The 16,301-nt window shown below is 49.7% G+C and overlaps 1 protein-coding gene across 1 annotated transcript; it reads right to left on the bottom strand.

Moving 5' to 3' along the window:
- Nucleotides 1-4,585: 4,585 nt before the first annotated feature.
- KRT78 (keratin 78) lies at nucleotides 4,586-11,731 on the bottom strand. The gene is made up of 9 exons (XM_004374002.1): nucleotides 11,306-11,731; nucleotides 10,699-10,913; nucleotides 9,530-9,590; nucleotides 8,994-9,089; nucleotides 7,738-7,902; nucleotides 7,265-7,390; nucleotides 5,257-5,477; nucleotides 4,932-4,966; nucleotides 4,586-4,851 (listed from the first exon to the last, which is right to left on the bottom strand). The coding sequence occupies exons 1-9, from the start codon at nucleotides 11,669-11,671 to the stop codon at nucleotides 4,586-4,588; spliced, it is 1,551 nt and encodes a 516-aa protein (XP_004374059.1). The 5' UTR covers nucleotides 11,672-11,731.
- Between the last annotated feature and the right edge of the window lie 4,570 nt (nucleotides 11,732-16,301).

The raw sequence follows: 16,301 nt of genomic DNA, 5'->3' as shown, positions 1-16,301 counted from the left end.
GCCTCCAGGATGTGGCTGTGGGCCCCTTGGGGAAGGGAGAGATGTCAGCACTCTGAGTCACGGCCGCAGCGGGAGGTGGGAGTGAGAGTCGGGCTGTAAACACAAACTTCACCCTACCCCAGAGACTGACAGTCACTCATCCAAGTCGTCCCCACACATTTACCCAGGACACACTCCGTGCCAGACATTGTGTTGGGCTCACAGAGCTCACTGGGGCTACATGGAGACAGCCTCCCTCCCACCAGTCAGGTAGCTCACCCGCCCCAGTCCAGACAGGGGACATGGATTCCACTTTGCCTTTTCCAGCCCTTAGACCCAATCTACTCTGACAGAGGACACCCAAGCTCACACCTTCCTTCTGCAGCCCAAGGAGAAGCAGTGTCATCTCTCCTGCCATCCATGGAGAGGGAGGGCTGCTCCCTGCTGTTGCTTATTTCCAGTGACCACTATCTCTGGAGTGTCACCTGGCCAGAGTCCCTCCTTGCCAGTAGGAGTAGAGGGGGTTGAATGCTGCTGCTTATAGGAGATGAGGCAAGACAGCTGATCATTCATCAGCCAATGTCAATTGAGTTTCTAAAGGGGGCCAGACTGGGTGCTAAGCACTAGGAAAGATACAGAGCAGGAGGTGATAAAGCTGCTGCCCTTAAAGAGCCCCCATAGGGAGGTAGGGCTTTCTGACTTAATCATGATTATTGTGATTGTCCGCATTGCTAGTTGTCATCAAGTTGGCTCCGACTCATGGTGACCACATGTACAGCAGAACGAGATTCTACCTGGTTCAGCACCATTGTCACAATTGCTGGTATGCTCAAGTCCATTGCTGAGGCCACTGTGTATTTTGAGTGCCTTCCAACCTAGGGTGCTCATCTCCAGCACTATATTAGTCAGTGTTCTGTTGTGATTCACAGGGTTTTCACTGGCTAATTTTCAGAAGTATTTCATCAGACTGGTAGATCACCTCACTCCAAGCAGGAAGAAAATCTCCTCTGGGCATTAAGGGATTGCTTCTAGTCTGTCTTAGTCTGGAAGTGCCTCTAAAACCTGTCCACCACCTGTTGGTATTTGAAATATCTGTGCCAGAGCTTCCAGCATCATAGCAAAACACAAGCCGTTAGAGTATGACAAACTGACAGACAGATGGTGTAATTATTATCATAGCCAGCATTTATTGAGCACTTACTACATCACAGACAGTGGTCTAAGCCTGGAGGCAATAATGCATTTCATCTCCAAGCTAGTTATGCTCTGTTCGTCTCCTTCCCACCCTCTGCCCTGCTCTGTTTCCAAAGAGACTGACCCCTCCTTGCTACTCCCTTACTCTCTGTCTTCCAGTTGGGCTGGCCAATGGAAGACACAGGCAGTAGATCAGAGGAAAGGAGAGAGAGAGGCGAGGTATTTCTTGCCCCCTCCAGCACTGTCTCTGACAGTGGTTACATCCCTCTGTGATTACAGCTTCTTCTGTGATCCCTTTTCCACAGTTCCGGCAACTCTAGAATCTGGTCACTCCACATCAGTTCTACAGAGGTGACCAACTCATCTTGATTTTTCTAGGACTGCCAGGTTTTAGCCCTGAAAGTCCCGGGTTCTGGAAAATCCTTCCAAAAACCAAAACAAAACCCATTGCCATCAAGTCAATTTGACTCATAGTGAGCATATAGGACAGTGTAGAACTGCCCCACAGGATTTCCAGAAAGTGGCTTGTGGATTCAAACTGCCATCTTTTTGGTTGGGAACTGAACTTTCAATCACTGAGCCACCAGGGTTCTAAGCAAAACCCCTCAATCCCAGGCAAACCATGACAACTGGTCACCCTTGCTCTAGAGATGATACTAGCTTCCCACGGTTGCTAGTCTCTGGCCTCCCCATTCTTTGTTCCCTTAGCCCTGCCCACACCTCTGCAAGCAACCTCTTCACTAAAGTCAGTGGCATTGAACTATCTTGGGTGAATTTGGAGTGAATTCCTTCTGAGATCCTTAATAGCACAATTCCCATACAACCCTATGAGGTAGGTATTATTATTAAATCCTTCTTACAGATGAGGAAATTGAAGCATGGAGAAGTTAAGTAACTTGGTCAAAGTCACACCACTAGTAAATAGCAGAGTTGGGATTCAAGCCCAGGAATCTGGCTCCAGGACCATGTTCTTACTCACTGCACTGCCTCTCCCACACAAGGCTAAGAAGCCTCCTTCTGGGATAATTTTGATGGACAGATTCATGGATCTGAGGAAGGGGCTGATTCCCCCTAAAGCAGGGAGATAAATAGCAGCCCAGGCTCTGGAGTGCCGAGTTGAGCCAGGTCACCCCTAGGTCTGGGAAGTGAGAAGGAGCAGGAACAACACTGCAGAGGCTGATGAGGCTGCTGGGGGTGGTGTAAAAGGTGCTCCTCCAAGCCCCTCGGAGCACCTTGTCCCAGACACCCACATCCCTGGCTTCCTGCAAAGCTTCCTAAAGGAGCAGAAAGGAGAAGAAATTTCCATCCTTATGTTCAGACAGGCCCAGGCATGGGATGGGAGCCAAGAGGTAGGAAGGTTAGGGGGGGTAGTTTCAGTCCCAAATCCCCATCAGAGCCTCCAGGCACAATCTGAGCTGCAGGTCCCTGTCCTGGGTGCAGGAGAAGAACCTGCCCAGGAGTTCAGGTTAATAGAGAATCTGGGTCTTACACTAGAACCCAGACAGATGTAGAACACAGGACAGCAACAGGTACAGCCAGACTGTGCCAGGGACAGGAAGAGACTGGTGGGTGCAAAGATGTGGAATTGAGGAAGGTTTCCAGGAGGAGGAAAAGTTGGTCCAGAATTTGGAAGAAAGAGGGGCAGGGATGAAACGGGATGTCCCAGGTCAGGAGTAGAGCCTAGTACAGTTAATTAACCAGGGAAGGAGTTATGAGAGTTGCTAACATCAGTGGAGATGCAGGGAAATGGAGGGCATCCCAGAGAACATACTGGAAGGCTTGAAGGAATGCTTTGATAAATTAATTGGGATGAGAAGTGAGACACCTATAAAGCATACTTGGACAACCACCAATATTTTACAAATTGCTTTCTGAGGAGAGTGGGCTGGGGAGGTGCACAGTTTTTGTTTTGCTGCGTGAGAGGTATGCAACCCCAGGGGGAGAGCTGAATTGCTGAAAGAAGTTGTAGAGAAACTGCACATTGTCACAGGAACCCTTCGTCTCTGCCCTTCAGCCTCTCCTCTAAATGTACTTTGAAAACATATTTAAGACTATTGCTTAGAATCAGTGCTAAATTATTAATCTGCATGAGGTACTCCTGTCCAGGAGAAGGGCCAGGCTAAGGCTCAGAAATGAAAGGTGGGAGTGAGGTAACAAGAACCTGGGTAGAGCCTGAGCCAGGGCATTGAACAGTTCAACAGCTGCTGTTGAACCAATTTCGACTCATGGCTACCCCATGTATGTTAGAGTAGAACTGTGCTCCATAGGGTTTTCAATGGATGATTTTTTGAAGTAGGTCACCAGGACTTTCTTCCAAGGTGCCTCTCTGACTGGAATCAAACCTCTAACCTTTCAGTTAGTGGCTAAGCACCTTAACCGTTTGCACCACCCAAGGACTCCTTCCCCAGGGTGTCTGAATTAGTCACAGGACGCCTCTGGCCCTGGAGGCCGTGGGCTCGGAGAAGGAAGATCTGGCTCTCATGGGTGGGAGAGATTATGCCATAAGGGGTGGGAGACACACTGTAATCATTAGGAGGGGAGGGCCTTCCAGAGAAACCCGAGTCCTAGCACAGCGCCTCATGTATGTTTGTATTCAATACAATTTGTGGGAAATACTGAGGGTGAGAGGGGAGGAGGGAGTGGGGAGAGAGAAAGAAACACTTCCCCTGGGGAGAATGAGGTGCTGCTTCATGTCAGAGAAAAGCTAGAGAAATGGAGGACCAGAGAGAGGAATGAAGAGGACAAGACCTCTTGGTTCCAAGCTCCAGATTCTGATCAGTGGGCCTGAGACCTCCCACCTCTCTGCTACAGGACAGTATTTGGCATATTGCTTAGAATTGGTGCTAAATTATTAACCTGCATGAGCCATCTCAAGTCCAGGAGAAAAGCAGGCTAAGGCTCAGAGACGAGAGGTGGCAGTGGGGTAACAACAATCAGGCTTGCTGGTGCAGACAGAGCAATGTTAAAATTCCTCCCAGCGCAGCTGGTTGCCCCTAGTGACTCATGGTGCCAGGAAATCTATCAGAGTCCCCTTAGCAAGGAGAATGCTGTGTGGAGATTCCACCCTCCTCCCCTACTGGCCACGCCCACTCAGAAGTTTGTCCAACTCAGCCTGGAGGCTGGGGGAAGAGGAGAAGATGAGGCTGGCTGGCTGACTGAGGAGGGCTGGCCACTGTGCACCTTGACGTGGGGTGGACGGCAGACAAGCGAGATGGGCAAGCATTCAGAGCAGCAGACAGAGAGCTCTGAAGAGGAAGCAGTGTGATTTTATTGATTTTGCAGAATCCTATTGGGCTGACTCAGGCTGTGGACAGTGGAGACAGAGCTGGCCAGGCAGAGCCCAGTGACGGAGGTAATGGAGCAGGCTTGACTGGTTCAGAAAGGAGGTGGGAGCAAGTGGCTGCCAGCTCACTCAGTATGTGATGGATGTCTTCAAAGTTGATTCGACCGTCTTCTTCAGGATGGTGCGGCAGCTGGAGCCAGAGCCAGTGCCAGAGCCAGACACAGAGCAGGAGACCAACTCAGGGCCCTGCCCAGATCCCAGAATGACTTTGGAGCCGCCAGTGACGACGCTGGAGCAACTGGACTCAAAACTACCTTTCCCGCCTCCAAGTCCGCAAATGCCCACCAGGTCTCCACCAACTTCTCCAGGCACCATAGTGCTGTCTCCTACTGCAGCTGCAAGAAATGCACCAGGGTCACAGCAGGGTCCTCATCTCCCCACGGGGACCCCTCTCCCTAAGTCCACTGATACTCACGGATGGTGACCTGGCTGGTGCACTCCCCAGACATCCTGGACAAGAAAGGGCAAGAGGAGGAAACGCTAAGAAAGGGTGCAGAAAATGCATCCGCCAGGTGCTTGTAAGCCTCAGAGCAGCCACCCTGTCCTCTCAGCTGGTAAAGTCTACATCCCCAAGGTAAAATCCCTCCCCACAGAGCTGGCTGCCCTTAGTGACTCACAGTGTCAGGAAAGCTATCAGAACCCCCTTGGGCAAGGAGAGCACTGTGTGGGGACTCAATCCTCCTCCCCCACCTTTCCAGGCTCACCGTCCCATATCCCCCCTCCCACCAACCTGCCCCCACCTGCACTCCTCGCACTCCAGCAGCCTCCGGTAGGTGGCGATCTCCACATCCAGGGCCAGCTTTGTGCTCATCAGCTCCTGGTAGTCCCGCAGAAGGCGGGCCAGGTCCTGCTTGGCCCTTCTCAGAGCAGCCTCCAGTTCCTCCAGCTTGGCCTGAGCATCCTTGAGGGCCAGCTCCCCGCGCTGCTCCACATCAGTGATGGCTGACTGCAGGTTGGCATTCTGGGCAGGGAGTGAGGGTGGAAATGAGGGAGGAAGTGGCTATGGACCCAACACTGCCTCCCACAGCACTCGTTGTGGATATAATGTGAGGGCTGGGGTAGACCATAAACTCATGGGCTCAGAACTACCCATGGCCACCCCACGGTGCCTCTCATTCTGCTTCCTCACCTCCCTTGCCACCTCCTGAGGTCATCTCCCCTACTTCTTCCCATCCTCAACCCTCAGCACTGCACCTGAATCTCTCCCAAGGTACTTAAACCTCTTCCTGTCCTATATAGATAATTGTCTACAGGGCTCAAGGGGTCCTTGATATTTTTAGGACAAGCCACATTTCAAATACTTTGTCCTGTTATCAAATCATATCAAATCATGTGCCTCAGTTTCTGGTATAAAAAATACCATCTCTGTACCTACTCCTCCAATCTGATGGAAAACTCCTAGAGAAAAGGCAACATCCCTGTCTAGTCAGACATAGAGTTGTATGACAATCTTCTAATGCCTTCACACTTAACCCAGGAAAGAAGGCATTCCCTAGAGGCACTCATTCATTGTTTTATTCCCATACAAACACCTGTGGATGAGGACTATCATGAGCATTTTACAGACGAAGAGACTGAGGCTCAGAAAGGTGGTGAGTGGCAGAACTGGGACCCCAAGCACACACAACTGACGTTCAGTCCACTGCTCTTACCACAGCTCACAGCCCGGCACAGGGAAGCCAAGTTTATGTCTGTGCATGAATAGGAAAAGTAAGGGGGCAGCTATATCCCCCAGAGGGACTCGGACAGGAAAGCCCCACTGCTATGTGTGTAGAGCTGTGATTCCCAGACGTGGGTACATTGTACCACTTAACCAGTTACAGCTGAGTTGATTCTGGTGACCCCGTGTGTTTCAGAATGGAGCTAGCTCCATAGGGTTTTCAAGGCTGTGACCTTTCAGAAGTGGATCACCAGACCTGTCTCCCAAGGTGCGTCTGGGTGGGTTCAAACCACCAACCTTTCAGTAAGTAGTCAAGCGCTTAAACATTTGTGCTCCCCAGGGACTTCTTCCCCAACAAGGGACCAAGAAATTCAGTGTTTGGCTTTAAAGTCCCTGCTGAGCTTGAGGAGTAGGAATCAAAAGAAGAGATAAGAAAAGAGATGGCCCTGAAGTCATCTTAAAACCTAATAGTTCAAGTTAAACCAATACAAAAGTCCGCCTTGAGCATTGTGCTCTTCTAAGAATTATCTATATGGGATCAAACTGACAACAGCAACTTGTAAGGATTAGATAGGAACCTTAGGGGGCAGTGAGTTTATGTTAATGAGGGAGGGACAACTCAGAAAAGGCAGGTGAGAATGATCGCACAACTGGAAGAATGTAATCAAGGTCACTGAACTGTACATGTAGAAACGGTGGAATTGATGTACATTTTGCTGTGTATATTCTCAACAACAAAATTAATGAAATTTAGAGGAAAAATTCTTTTAAAAAGATGAGTTAACACTTTCCCCAAGAGACCAAAATCAAGGTATACACTTGGACATGGATTACAATGTGGATGGTGCCCCCTGGGGTTGTGGCATCATCTCAAAAAAGCCAAAATGCAGGCTAGATTATGGGAGGAAGGCTGAATTTATCCAAAATGTGACTTGAGGATCTCTCCACCCCAAATTATCCAAACCTCCAGCCAACAATTACATTTTTCAACCCAAAACCAGTGGCAATTGGAGAGAGAGAAACTAGGAATTGGAGAAGGAGTTGAAGGACTAAGGAGAGGGGGGTCAGGAGGGCTCAGGGAGCCTTACTTGCTTCTTGAGGTTCTCAATCTGACTCTGCAGCTTCTGAATCGCTTGGTGCAGCTGGGAGATTTGGGCTTTGGTTTCCCTCATGCTGTCTCCATGAAGCTGGACAGATTCCTGAAGCTTGTGGTACTGAGAGGGGAGCAGAGGCAACCCCGGTAGTTGAGAGGACCCCCACCTTTGACCCCAAGACTGTGGAAGAAACTATGTTCTCAGGTCTTTTCCTCCTTACATCCTCATTTGGAATATGGGTTAAATACCTGAGATCAGGAAATAATGGGATGTGCTTGAAGAGTTCTAAACTCTTCTCCTGTGTGGCCTCCCACCTGGAGTGGTAGGAAATGGTCACCCCACACAGCCCGGGACCTTCAGGGAGATCATTGGAACTGCCCCAGTGGGACTGAGATGGGTGTCCACCTGGGGCAAGGGCATGGAGAACCAGCCTGCTCCAGCATAGTGCTGCCCCCCAGGCCCCACACCTTGGTCTGGTACAGCGCCTCAGCCTCGGCCTTGCTGGTCCGAGCAATCTCCTCGTAGCGGTCGCGGACCTCAGCGATGATGTTGCTAAAGTCCAGGCAGCGGTTGTTGTCCATGGACAGTACCACAAATGTGTTGTTGACCTGGATCTGGAGCTGGCTCAGCTCCTACAGGGAAGATTGAATCAGTGTCCACCACCTCCTGGGGGCCCCAGGGAGGTGGTCAGGATGCCTGGGCTTTCTGCCTGAACACTGTCAGGGGGGCAGCCCTCATTCACCCCAGGTGGCATTGAGCATCACCTGCCCTCTGTGGGGTTCAGTGTTCTCATCTGAAAAGGTGGGTTGTAGGAGGTGGTCTCTAAATACTCTTGCAGCTTCAATATCAAAGGCAAATAGCTGTCAAGGCCTTCTGTCACCTGGTCCCTACTGCTTCTCTGCCCTCATATCACACTCCTCTCCCCTATCCCCTACTCCTACTTCGCCAACCACAATGGCCTCCTGCCATTTCCTCAAAGACACTAGTCATACTCCTAACTCTAGTCTTGCACTAGCTGTTCCCTCTGCCTGGAATCCCTAGATACCTACCAGTATTGCTGGCTTCCTCACCCCCTTCAAATCTTTGCTCAAATTTTGCCTTCTAAAGAAGGCCTAAACTGATCACCTTTTTTTAAATTGCTGCCTGCCCTGCACCCCCTCCCTATATTCCCAATTCTTCTTTCCCTGTTCTAATTTTTCTTTTTTCCATAGCCTTTATCACCTTCTAGTGCACTCTAGAATTTACTTATTTATTAAATCTATTGTTTATTGTCTGTCTTCAAATAGAAAGTGAGCTTCATGATTTCTGTCTGGTTACTCACTGATGTCTCCTCAGTACCTAGCAATCCACATGGTAACCAACCAGCTGTTATCTGGTTGATCTGGACTCATAGTGACCCATACATCTGTATAGTGTGTCAGAGTAGAACTGTGCTCCATAGGGTTTTCAATTGCTGATGTTTTGGAAATAGATCTCCATGCCTTTCTTCTCAGGCACCTCTGGGTGAACTCAAACCTTCAACCTTTCCTTTAGCAGCCAAGCACGTTAACTGTTTGCACCACTTAGGGATTCACGTAGTAAGCACTCAAACTGTTTGCCGAATGACCAGCAGGGATCTAAGTCACCATAACAGGGCTTAATCTCCTGGCTAGTTTCCCACCTTGCCACCGGGAACTCACCCTGCCCTCTCCCCTTGTTCCTCCCCGCCCTTGCAGATCCTCACTTCTTCATACAGACGCCTCAAGAAGCAGATGTACTCTCTCAGAGCCTCCAGCTTGCCTTCCAACTCCATCTTGCTCAGGAAGACCTCGTCCACATCCTGGAGACAGTGAGACAGACACCGTGTACCTCCCACTTCCTCTTTGCATTCCCCACTCTCTGGCTTGGGAATTCTGTTCACCCACTGCCCCCACACCCACTCACCGACTTGGATACCTACTCCTTTCTCCTCAACCCAGCCCTGCCTTGCTCTCCCTTCCCTGACACTGCCCCACTCCAGACTTCAGGAAGCCTTCCTTGCTAAAGCCCAGCCTGTTCTACCTCCACTCCCTCCCCCCCTCCCAAAGTGACACCCAAACTCATCACTCTGCCCCTCAACTGAGTCTTGTCTTTTGATCTCAGTGTCTGGTAGATGTCCATTTCCCTGCGGGTTCCCTGTAGACTCCCTCCTTCAAGATCCCCCAGTCCCTGCCCCACTGACTGGACGTTGTGCACAGTGGGTGCTCAGGACAGAGGGGAGCAGTTGACCCCCACTCACACCTTTTTGAGGATCACAAAGTCATTCTCAACCGTGGCACGTGTGTGGGCCTCTTGCTCATACCTGCCAGATAAGCAGAGGAGGGCCCAGCCTGAGGTGCTGAGCTCAGAGTCCATGCCCCTGCCTCCAAGCATGACCTCCCAGAAGAAGCCACCCTTTCCTTCAGATGCTCCACAGGACATACCACCAGCCCCCTTCTCCACCTTTCCTAGGAGGCAGCTCTTGTCATGTCCTAGTTACATCCCTCTGCCACTCTTTCAGCCCTCATTTCCCTTAATGACAATAAGACCTCGTTATGTTTTTAAGGCACATTCAAATACCTTTTTTCACTTGCTGCTCACAACCACCATCCTAAGTAAGCAGTTTGGGTTTTATCAGAACGGTTTATATGACTTGCCCAAGATCCCATAGATGATTAGGGGGCCAAAGCAGACCTAAAATCCAGGTCTTCTACTTCCTAGCTTGGGCCCCTTCCAGGGCCCACCCCAACTCACAGCCCATCCTCCCAACAGTCCTGGAAGGTAACAAGATCAGGTGACATTTTCCCAGTTTATAGATATGGAAACTGAGGCTGGGAGAGGTTAAACAGCTACTCTTCCCTCATAATTGCCCAAACCCAATCTCCTTATTAGTCCAGGACACTCTGCACACAACCAGATGACCTAGATGAGGAGCTCAGAACCACAACCCAGCTGTGAATCATGCTGTTGGCCTGGGGATGGTCCCACTAAATTGATTCCCTTCCACTCCTGAGACCAGAGAACATCTGAGTCACATTGGCTCACAGCCTGTTGAACAGGAATTTTTCTAGAAAAAAACAATCAAGGCATTCCTGAAATAAGCCCTTTCCAGCCCTGACCAGAAACAGGGGCCCTCAGAGCGGGGGCCTGTTGGAACCAGGAGACAGTCCAATGGAGACAGTCTCCCTGACCCTTCTCCAAGGCTCCCCAGATCTGGACAGGGTGTTGCAGGGCCTCGTTTACCTGCAGCAGGTGGGGCGTCCTGGGAGTCAGAGGGAATGAGGATGCGAGAGGGGGCTTGAGGGACTGCCATCCCTGCATCTCTGGAGGCTCAGCATGGGGGAGAACCTCTGGCTGACAGACCCAATCTGAGTCCTCCCAGATGCCTCCCAGGCCCCATGGCAAAGTGCTGGGGAAGTGGCTTTGCCTACTTGGCCTTATACTCCTCCTCCTGGTGCTGGCAGGTCTTCAGCTCAGCATCCAGAGCCCCTCGTTCTCTCTGGAGCAACTCCAGGTGCTTCCTGAGACGGTCCAGGTAGTCCTCAAAGAAAGGCTCCAGGCCCTGGGGTCTGCCACTCATCCCCTGCTGCTGGAGCAAGTGCCACTTGGTCTCCAGCACCTTGTTCTGCTGTTCCAGGAACCGTACCTGCAGCCCAAGCAGAGGGTCCCTGAGGCTCCCATGGGACTTTCTGAGCAGAGCCTCTGGAAAGTAAAGCCTTAGGGACCCTCCAGTCAGCCTCCCTTTTCCGTACCTCTCAACCCAGCCTTGGCAGGGGGGCCTCATGCCTTCCATGAGACCTGAGCACATCTAAGAGATTGGATGAAATAATGCTGGCCAGCCTGAGCCCCAAGCATGGAACAACAGAGCCTTGGTATAACCAAAGAGACTCTGGTTAGACCACAGGGAGGACTTCCTTGCTGCAGAAGTGTTTAGAAAAGTGGTAGAAGGAGGCCAGACTTCTCCCATTCCCACGTCCATCAAGAGCACCTTCTCTGAGGGAAGCACAGAAACAGGGGCTTGGCTGAGTTGACCCTCACCTTGTCAATGAAGGAAGCAAACTGGTTGTTGAGGGTTCTGATCTCTTGGGTCTCCTGCGTCCGTACGATCTGGAACTGGGGGTCAATCTCAATCTTCAGTGGGGTCAGTAGATCCTGGTTGATGGTCACTTCTTGGATGCCCCCTGGAGGACACAAGGAAAGCCCAGGCCCACCCCTCCTCTCCCCAAACCACATCCTCAGCCTTTCTCCTGACCCCCAGGTCCTCCCACGAGAGGCCCCTCGGCGTCCTCGAAAAGAACTAAGGCTCTTGCTACTAAAGCTGCCCCTGCCCCGGCTCCCTGAGCGAGCAGAACAGGCTGAGTGAGCACTGAAGCCCCTCTGGACCCGGCACGGGGAGAGAGACATGGCAGGGACTGATGGTCACGAAGCTGTAGACAGACAGATTGCCAAGGTATGTGAGTTCCTGCCCTGGGGACTCAGCACAAGACTTTTATCGCCTCCGTTGCCTGGGCTGGGTCTTGGAGAGCAAGATGCTCTCGGCCTGACTGTGTCTGACACTCGGCTTCAGCTGACCTATCCTGACTCACACCTCTGCCCTCGGAGGCCTCCCAACCACGTGCAGAGTGCAAGGGAGAAGGAGACTCAGACCCTATCCCTGGAGCAGGCCCCGAGCAAAGCCACCAAGGATCATTCGAGGAAGGCTTCCTGGAAGAAGAGTTTGGGAAGGAGATGAGTCATGTTTGAAGGGAGAAGAAGATGGAGGGACTCAGATGGAGCATCAGTAGCCCCTGGAGATGCTGGACAGAGAAGAATGAAGCTTCTCAAAGAAAAATCTGCCTTCAAGAGTTGGAGAAGGAAGGCACTTTGCAGCTCTACAAAGCCAGGTCAAGAGAGCTGCTATTGTCATCACTGGCTAAAAGACACTCCAGGATTTGGAAATGAAACAGAAAAACAGGGTGTCGAAGTCCCTCCTCTAGCCCAACCCAGCAATCATCCATAAGGCACCACCCTAATCACACCAAGCTCTCCCTCCAGGATGGCCTAGAATAGAGTGTCTCTGAGCCCAGGCTGTCACTGTTCCTTCCACAGACACCCAGACACCAGGCCCATCCACCTAGGGTTAAGTGTTGCATTTACTCGCAGACAAACCAGAGGGACCCAGGCTCAGAAATAAAATGTTCATTTAGAAAAATACTCTGTTGGGGGATTAGGAGCAGGAACAGGAAATGTGAGGTTCCACCCGGGACAGCTTCAGGACTACTTTAACCTGAGAGTCTGATAAGCAGAGGGGCACGCTTGGATGCACCTAGTGTTTAGTACAACCTCCCACCATGCCAAGTCCTGGGAGGAAGCCAACGAGTAGCCTTTAGTTCAGCTCCCGCACTACCTCAAGCAGGGTTGGGCAGCTCTGATATTTAGAAATTTCTAAAATTTCTTCTTTCCTTGGCAAAAAATCCAAAGCCGTTACAGTCGAGTCGATTTCGACTCATAGCGACTCTGGTGTTGTTGTTGTTAGGTGCCATCAAGTCGGTTCCCACCCTATGTACAACAGAACGAACCACTGCCCGGTCTTGCACCATCCTCACGATCATTGTTATGCTTAAGCTCATTGATGCAGCCACTGTGTCAATCCATCTTGTTGACCCTATAGGGCTATTTCGCCCAGCCTCACGCTTTTGTCGAGACTGGTGCACCCTGAAGCTAGGATGCTAGAGGAAGGGGGCCTTTGATAATGTACCTCTAAGCGAGGCCAGAGACTAGCATAATAAACACTCAACAGATATGCTATGAGGAAGTTAGTCTCAGCAACGTGAACAATCTGGTAGATACTCCACCCCGAGGCCAGACAACGGCAAACATGTCTCCCCTCCCTCCAGAGGATTAGAAGTCCCTTCCTCCTTCCCCTAACCCCATCTGTCAGCAAACCTGAATGAAACTGAACCACAGATGACCTCAAGGAGAAGAGGCGGGGCCTTTGGTAGGGAGAACAAAAGGGTTTAAGGGACTGAGGGGCCAGACGAGGAAAGAAGAGAGAAAAGAGCCAAGGAGGCGAATCAGGGGCACCCAGGAAGGGGAGGCAGCATGGAGCAGCCCCAGAGTCTACAATAAGGAGCTGGGAAACAGGTTGAATATCATAGAGGACCCACCTCCAAACCTGATCCTCTATGGACTCTACGGACCACTTTATAGAAGCAAAGTTTTTGGTTTTTGGTTTTTGTTTTTGTTCTTTTTTATTGTGCTTTAGATGAAGGTTTACAGAGAAAAATTAGTTTCTCATTAAACGATTAATACACATATTGTTTTGTGACATTGGTTGCCAACCCCATGACATGTCAACACTCTCCCTTTCTCGACCGTGGGTTCCCCGTTACCAACTTTCCTGTCCCCTCCTGCCTTCTAGTCCTTGCCCCTGAGCTGGTGTGCCCCTTTAGTCTCCTTTGGTTTTATGGGCCTGTTTAATCTTCGGAGGAAGGGTGAACCTGGGGAGTGACTTCGGTACTGAGTTAAAAGGGAGTCCGGGGGCCACACTCTCAGGGTTTCTCCAGCCTTTGTCAGACCAGTAAGTCTGGTATTTTTTTGTGAGTTAGAATTTTGTTCTATATTTTTCTCCAGCTCTGTCCAGGACCCTCTATTGTGATCCCTATCGGAGCAGTTGGTGTTGGTAGCCGAGCACCATCTAATTGTGCTGGAATCAATCTGGTGGAGGCTGTGGTACTTGTGGTCCATTAGTCCTTTGGACTAATACTTCCCTTCTGTCTTTGGTTTTCTTCATCCTCCCTTGCTCCAGATGGGATGGGATCAGTGGAGTATCTTAGATGGCCGCTCCAGAAGTAAGGTCTTGTGCAATCTTTCTGGGCTCCATGAATGTGCTTGAGAAAGATTTCTGTGGCCTGAACTCTACTGTCCCTCCCTTCTAGTATTAAGGGTGGAGGAGAGAGGTCACACTTGTGATGGGGCCAAATCCACCTCCATGGAACTTCCCCATATTTGTAATTCTATAATATTAAAATATTAGAGTTGGAAGGAAGCTTCAAGTTCATCTGGTCCAACGCCCTTGTTTTACTCTTCAGGACTCTGAGGCCCCATAGGGTGTGGGGCAGGGTGTAGAGACTGTGCACCCTTGGGTAACCTGAGAGATTGCACCAGATGACCTCTAACTCTACTTTGGCCCATCTCTCTGTGATCTACCTGCTTTGCCCAAGGTCATATACATACCTAATCAGGACTGGAAACAGGACCCTCACCCAGCTCAGACCACCGCCCCATGGAGCAGCCCAAAGTGAACCTACTCCTTCTTCCACATGCTCACCCTTCAAACTTTCCAAGATAACCACACTCAACAGTTGATCATAACGCTATGAAGTCTGTCTTGTCCACCACTCTAACCAGCTCAGGGTCTGGCACACACTAGGCATCAATAAGTATTTGTTTTAAGAGATGAATTTTTATCCATGACATTTAGACCCAGGGAACTTCTTAAATTCCCAGATTCATAAATGCTGTTGTAACATATTAAAAAAAAGTTGCTATCCAGTTGACTCCAACTCATGGCAATCCCATGTGTATCAGAGTAAAACTATGTTCCATGGCTAATTTTTCAGAAGATCACCAGGTCTTTCTTCCAAGGTGCCTCTGGGTGGACTCAAACCTCCAACTCTTTGGTTTACAGCCAAGCATTTTCCTCTACTAAAATAAATATATATATGCACTAGTGATGGAGAGAATGGCAAAATAGTTTGGAAATTTCAATGCTCGGCCCCTTACTGCTGGGTAATTTCTTCTTCCCCACAAAGTACGTGAAGGGATCCCAACTCATGCAGTAGCAAAAGTACAAATGACTCTATCATGGACTTAACATTAAACCCAGGAATGCTAAGGATCTGATAGGTTATAGCTCTCCTCAGTCTCCTCTTCTCCAGGTGAGCCATCCTCAACCATGCCTCAAATTTACAGTCTCTCCCCACCCATTTCCCCACCTCTGGGAAAGCCCCTGGTCACCACAGCTTGTTGTAGCTCTCCAGCAGCCCCCCTTCTCTCACTGTGCCACCCCAAATTCACCCTTGGCCACAACTACAACTCCCCAGCCTCTTTCTCTCTAATTGCGCTCAAGCCTGTCCTTGGCTTATGCAATTGATTTGTTGCCCTAAATACCATTTATTCACGTGTATTTATTTATTCAAAAAAATATAGGTGGGCACCTACAACGTGCCAGGTCCCAAGCTGAAAGTTAGGAATTCAGCAGAGACTAAGGCCAGCTCCTGCACCAAGAGAGTTTAGAGTGCAGCAAGGAAACAGACATTAAACTAGTAATTAGACAAGTATTTAATTGCAATTATGATAAAGAGAAAAGTATAGGGCATGAAAAAGACCTAACCTAGTTTATATTCTGTTTTATCCTTGAATATGCCAGAAATACTCCCACCTCAGGACTTTTGCACTTGTTGTTCCCTCTTCCTGGAATTCTCTTCCCCAGATTTCCACAGAGTTTGTTCCCTCACATCCTACAGGCCTTTATTTAAAAGTCACCTTCCCTGGCCACCCTAAACCAAAATTACAACATTGAGGCCCCATCTCTACTCTGATACTTCTTATCCCCTTTCCCTGCTTTATTTCTTTCTACTTAGCACCTATCACTTCCTAACATACCATGTATTTTACTTATTTATTCTGTTTGTCAGTCTCCCTGCACTAGAATGTGAACTCCATGAGGGCAGGTATTTTGTCTGTTTTGCTTTCTTCTGTATCCCCTGCACTTAGCACAGTACCTGGTATACAGGAGGTGCTCAATAAATATTTGTTGAATAAATGAGTCCCCATTCAGTTTCGTCTCATTGATTTCCCCCCATCTTTCACCTATTAAGATCCTTGTGACTCTCCATCTTATTCTCGGAAGCATTAGTCACTCCCCCCAACCACCCATCCAAGCTTATGGGCATTGGTACATTTGAGGAACATGATTTTGTTATTGTGTGTGTGTGATTCCAAAGAAAGGTGATCTAACAGAATGCGGAAACTAACAAACAATCATTAATGT

Source organism: Trichechus manatus, unplaced genomic scaffold (assembly GCF_000243295.1).
Source record: "Trichechus manatus latirostris isolate Lorelei unplaced genomic scaffold, TriManLat1.0 scaffold00027, whole genome shotgun sequence".
Classification (NCBI taxonomy): Eukaryota; Metazoa; Chordata; class Mammalia; order Sirenia; family Trichechidae; genus Trichechus; species Trichechus manatus.
The sequence above is the reverse complement of the archived record's forward strand: the minus strand, read 5'-3'. Positions and strand labels throughout refer to the sequence as shown.

Coding starts and splice junctions, on each gene's coding strand:
- KRT78 (XM_004374002.1), bottom strand. CDS start 11,671: ATGTCTCTCTCCCCGTGCCGGGTCCAGAGGGGCTTCAGTGCTCACTCA. Junction 7,391..7,737: donor AGGCGCTGTACCAGACCAAG/GTGTGGGGCCTG, acceptor CTCCCCTCTCAG/TACCACAAGCTTCAGGAATC. Junction 4,852..4,931: donor CACCAGCCAGGTCACCATCC/GTGAGTATCAGT, acceptor CATTTCTTGCAG/CTGCAGTAGGAGACAGCACT.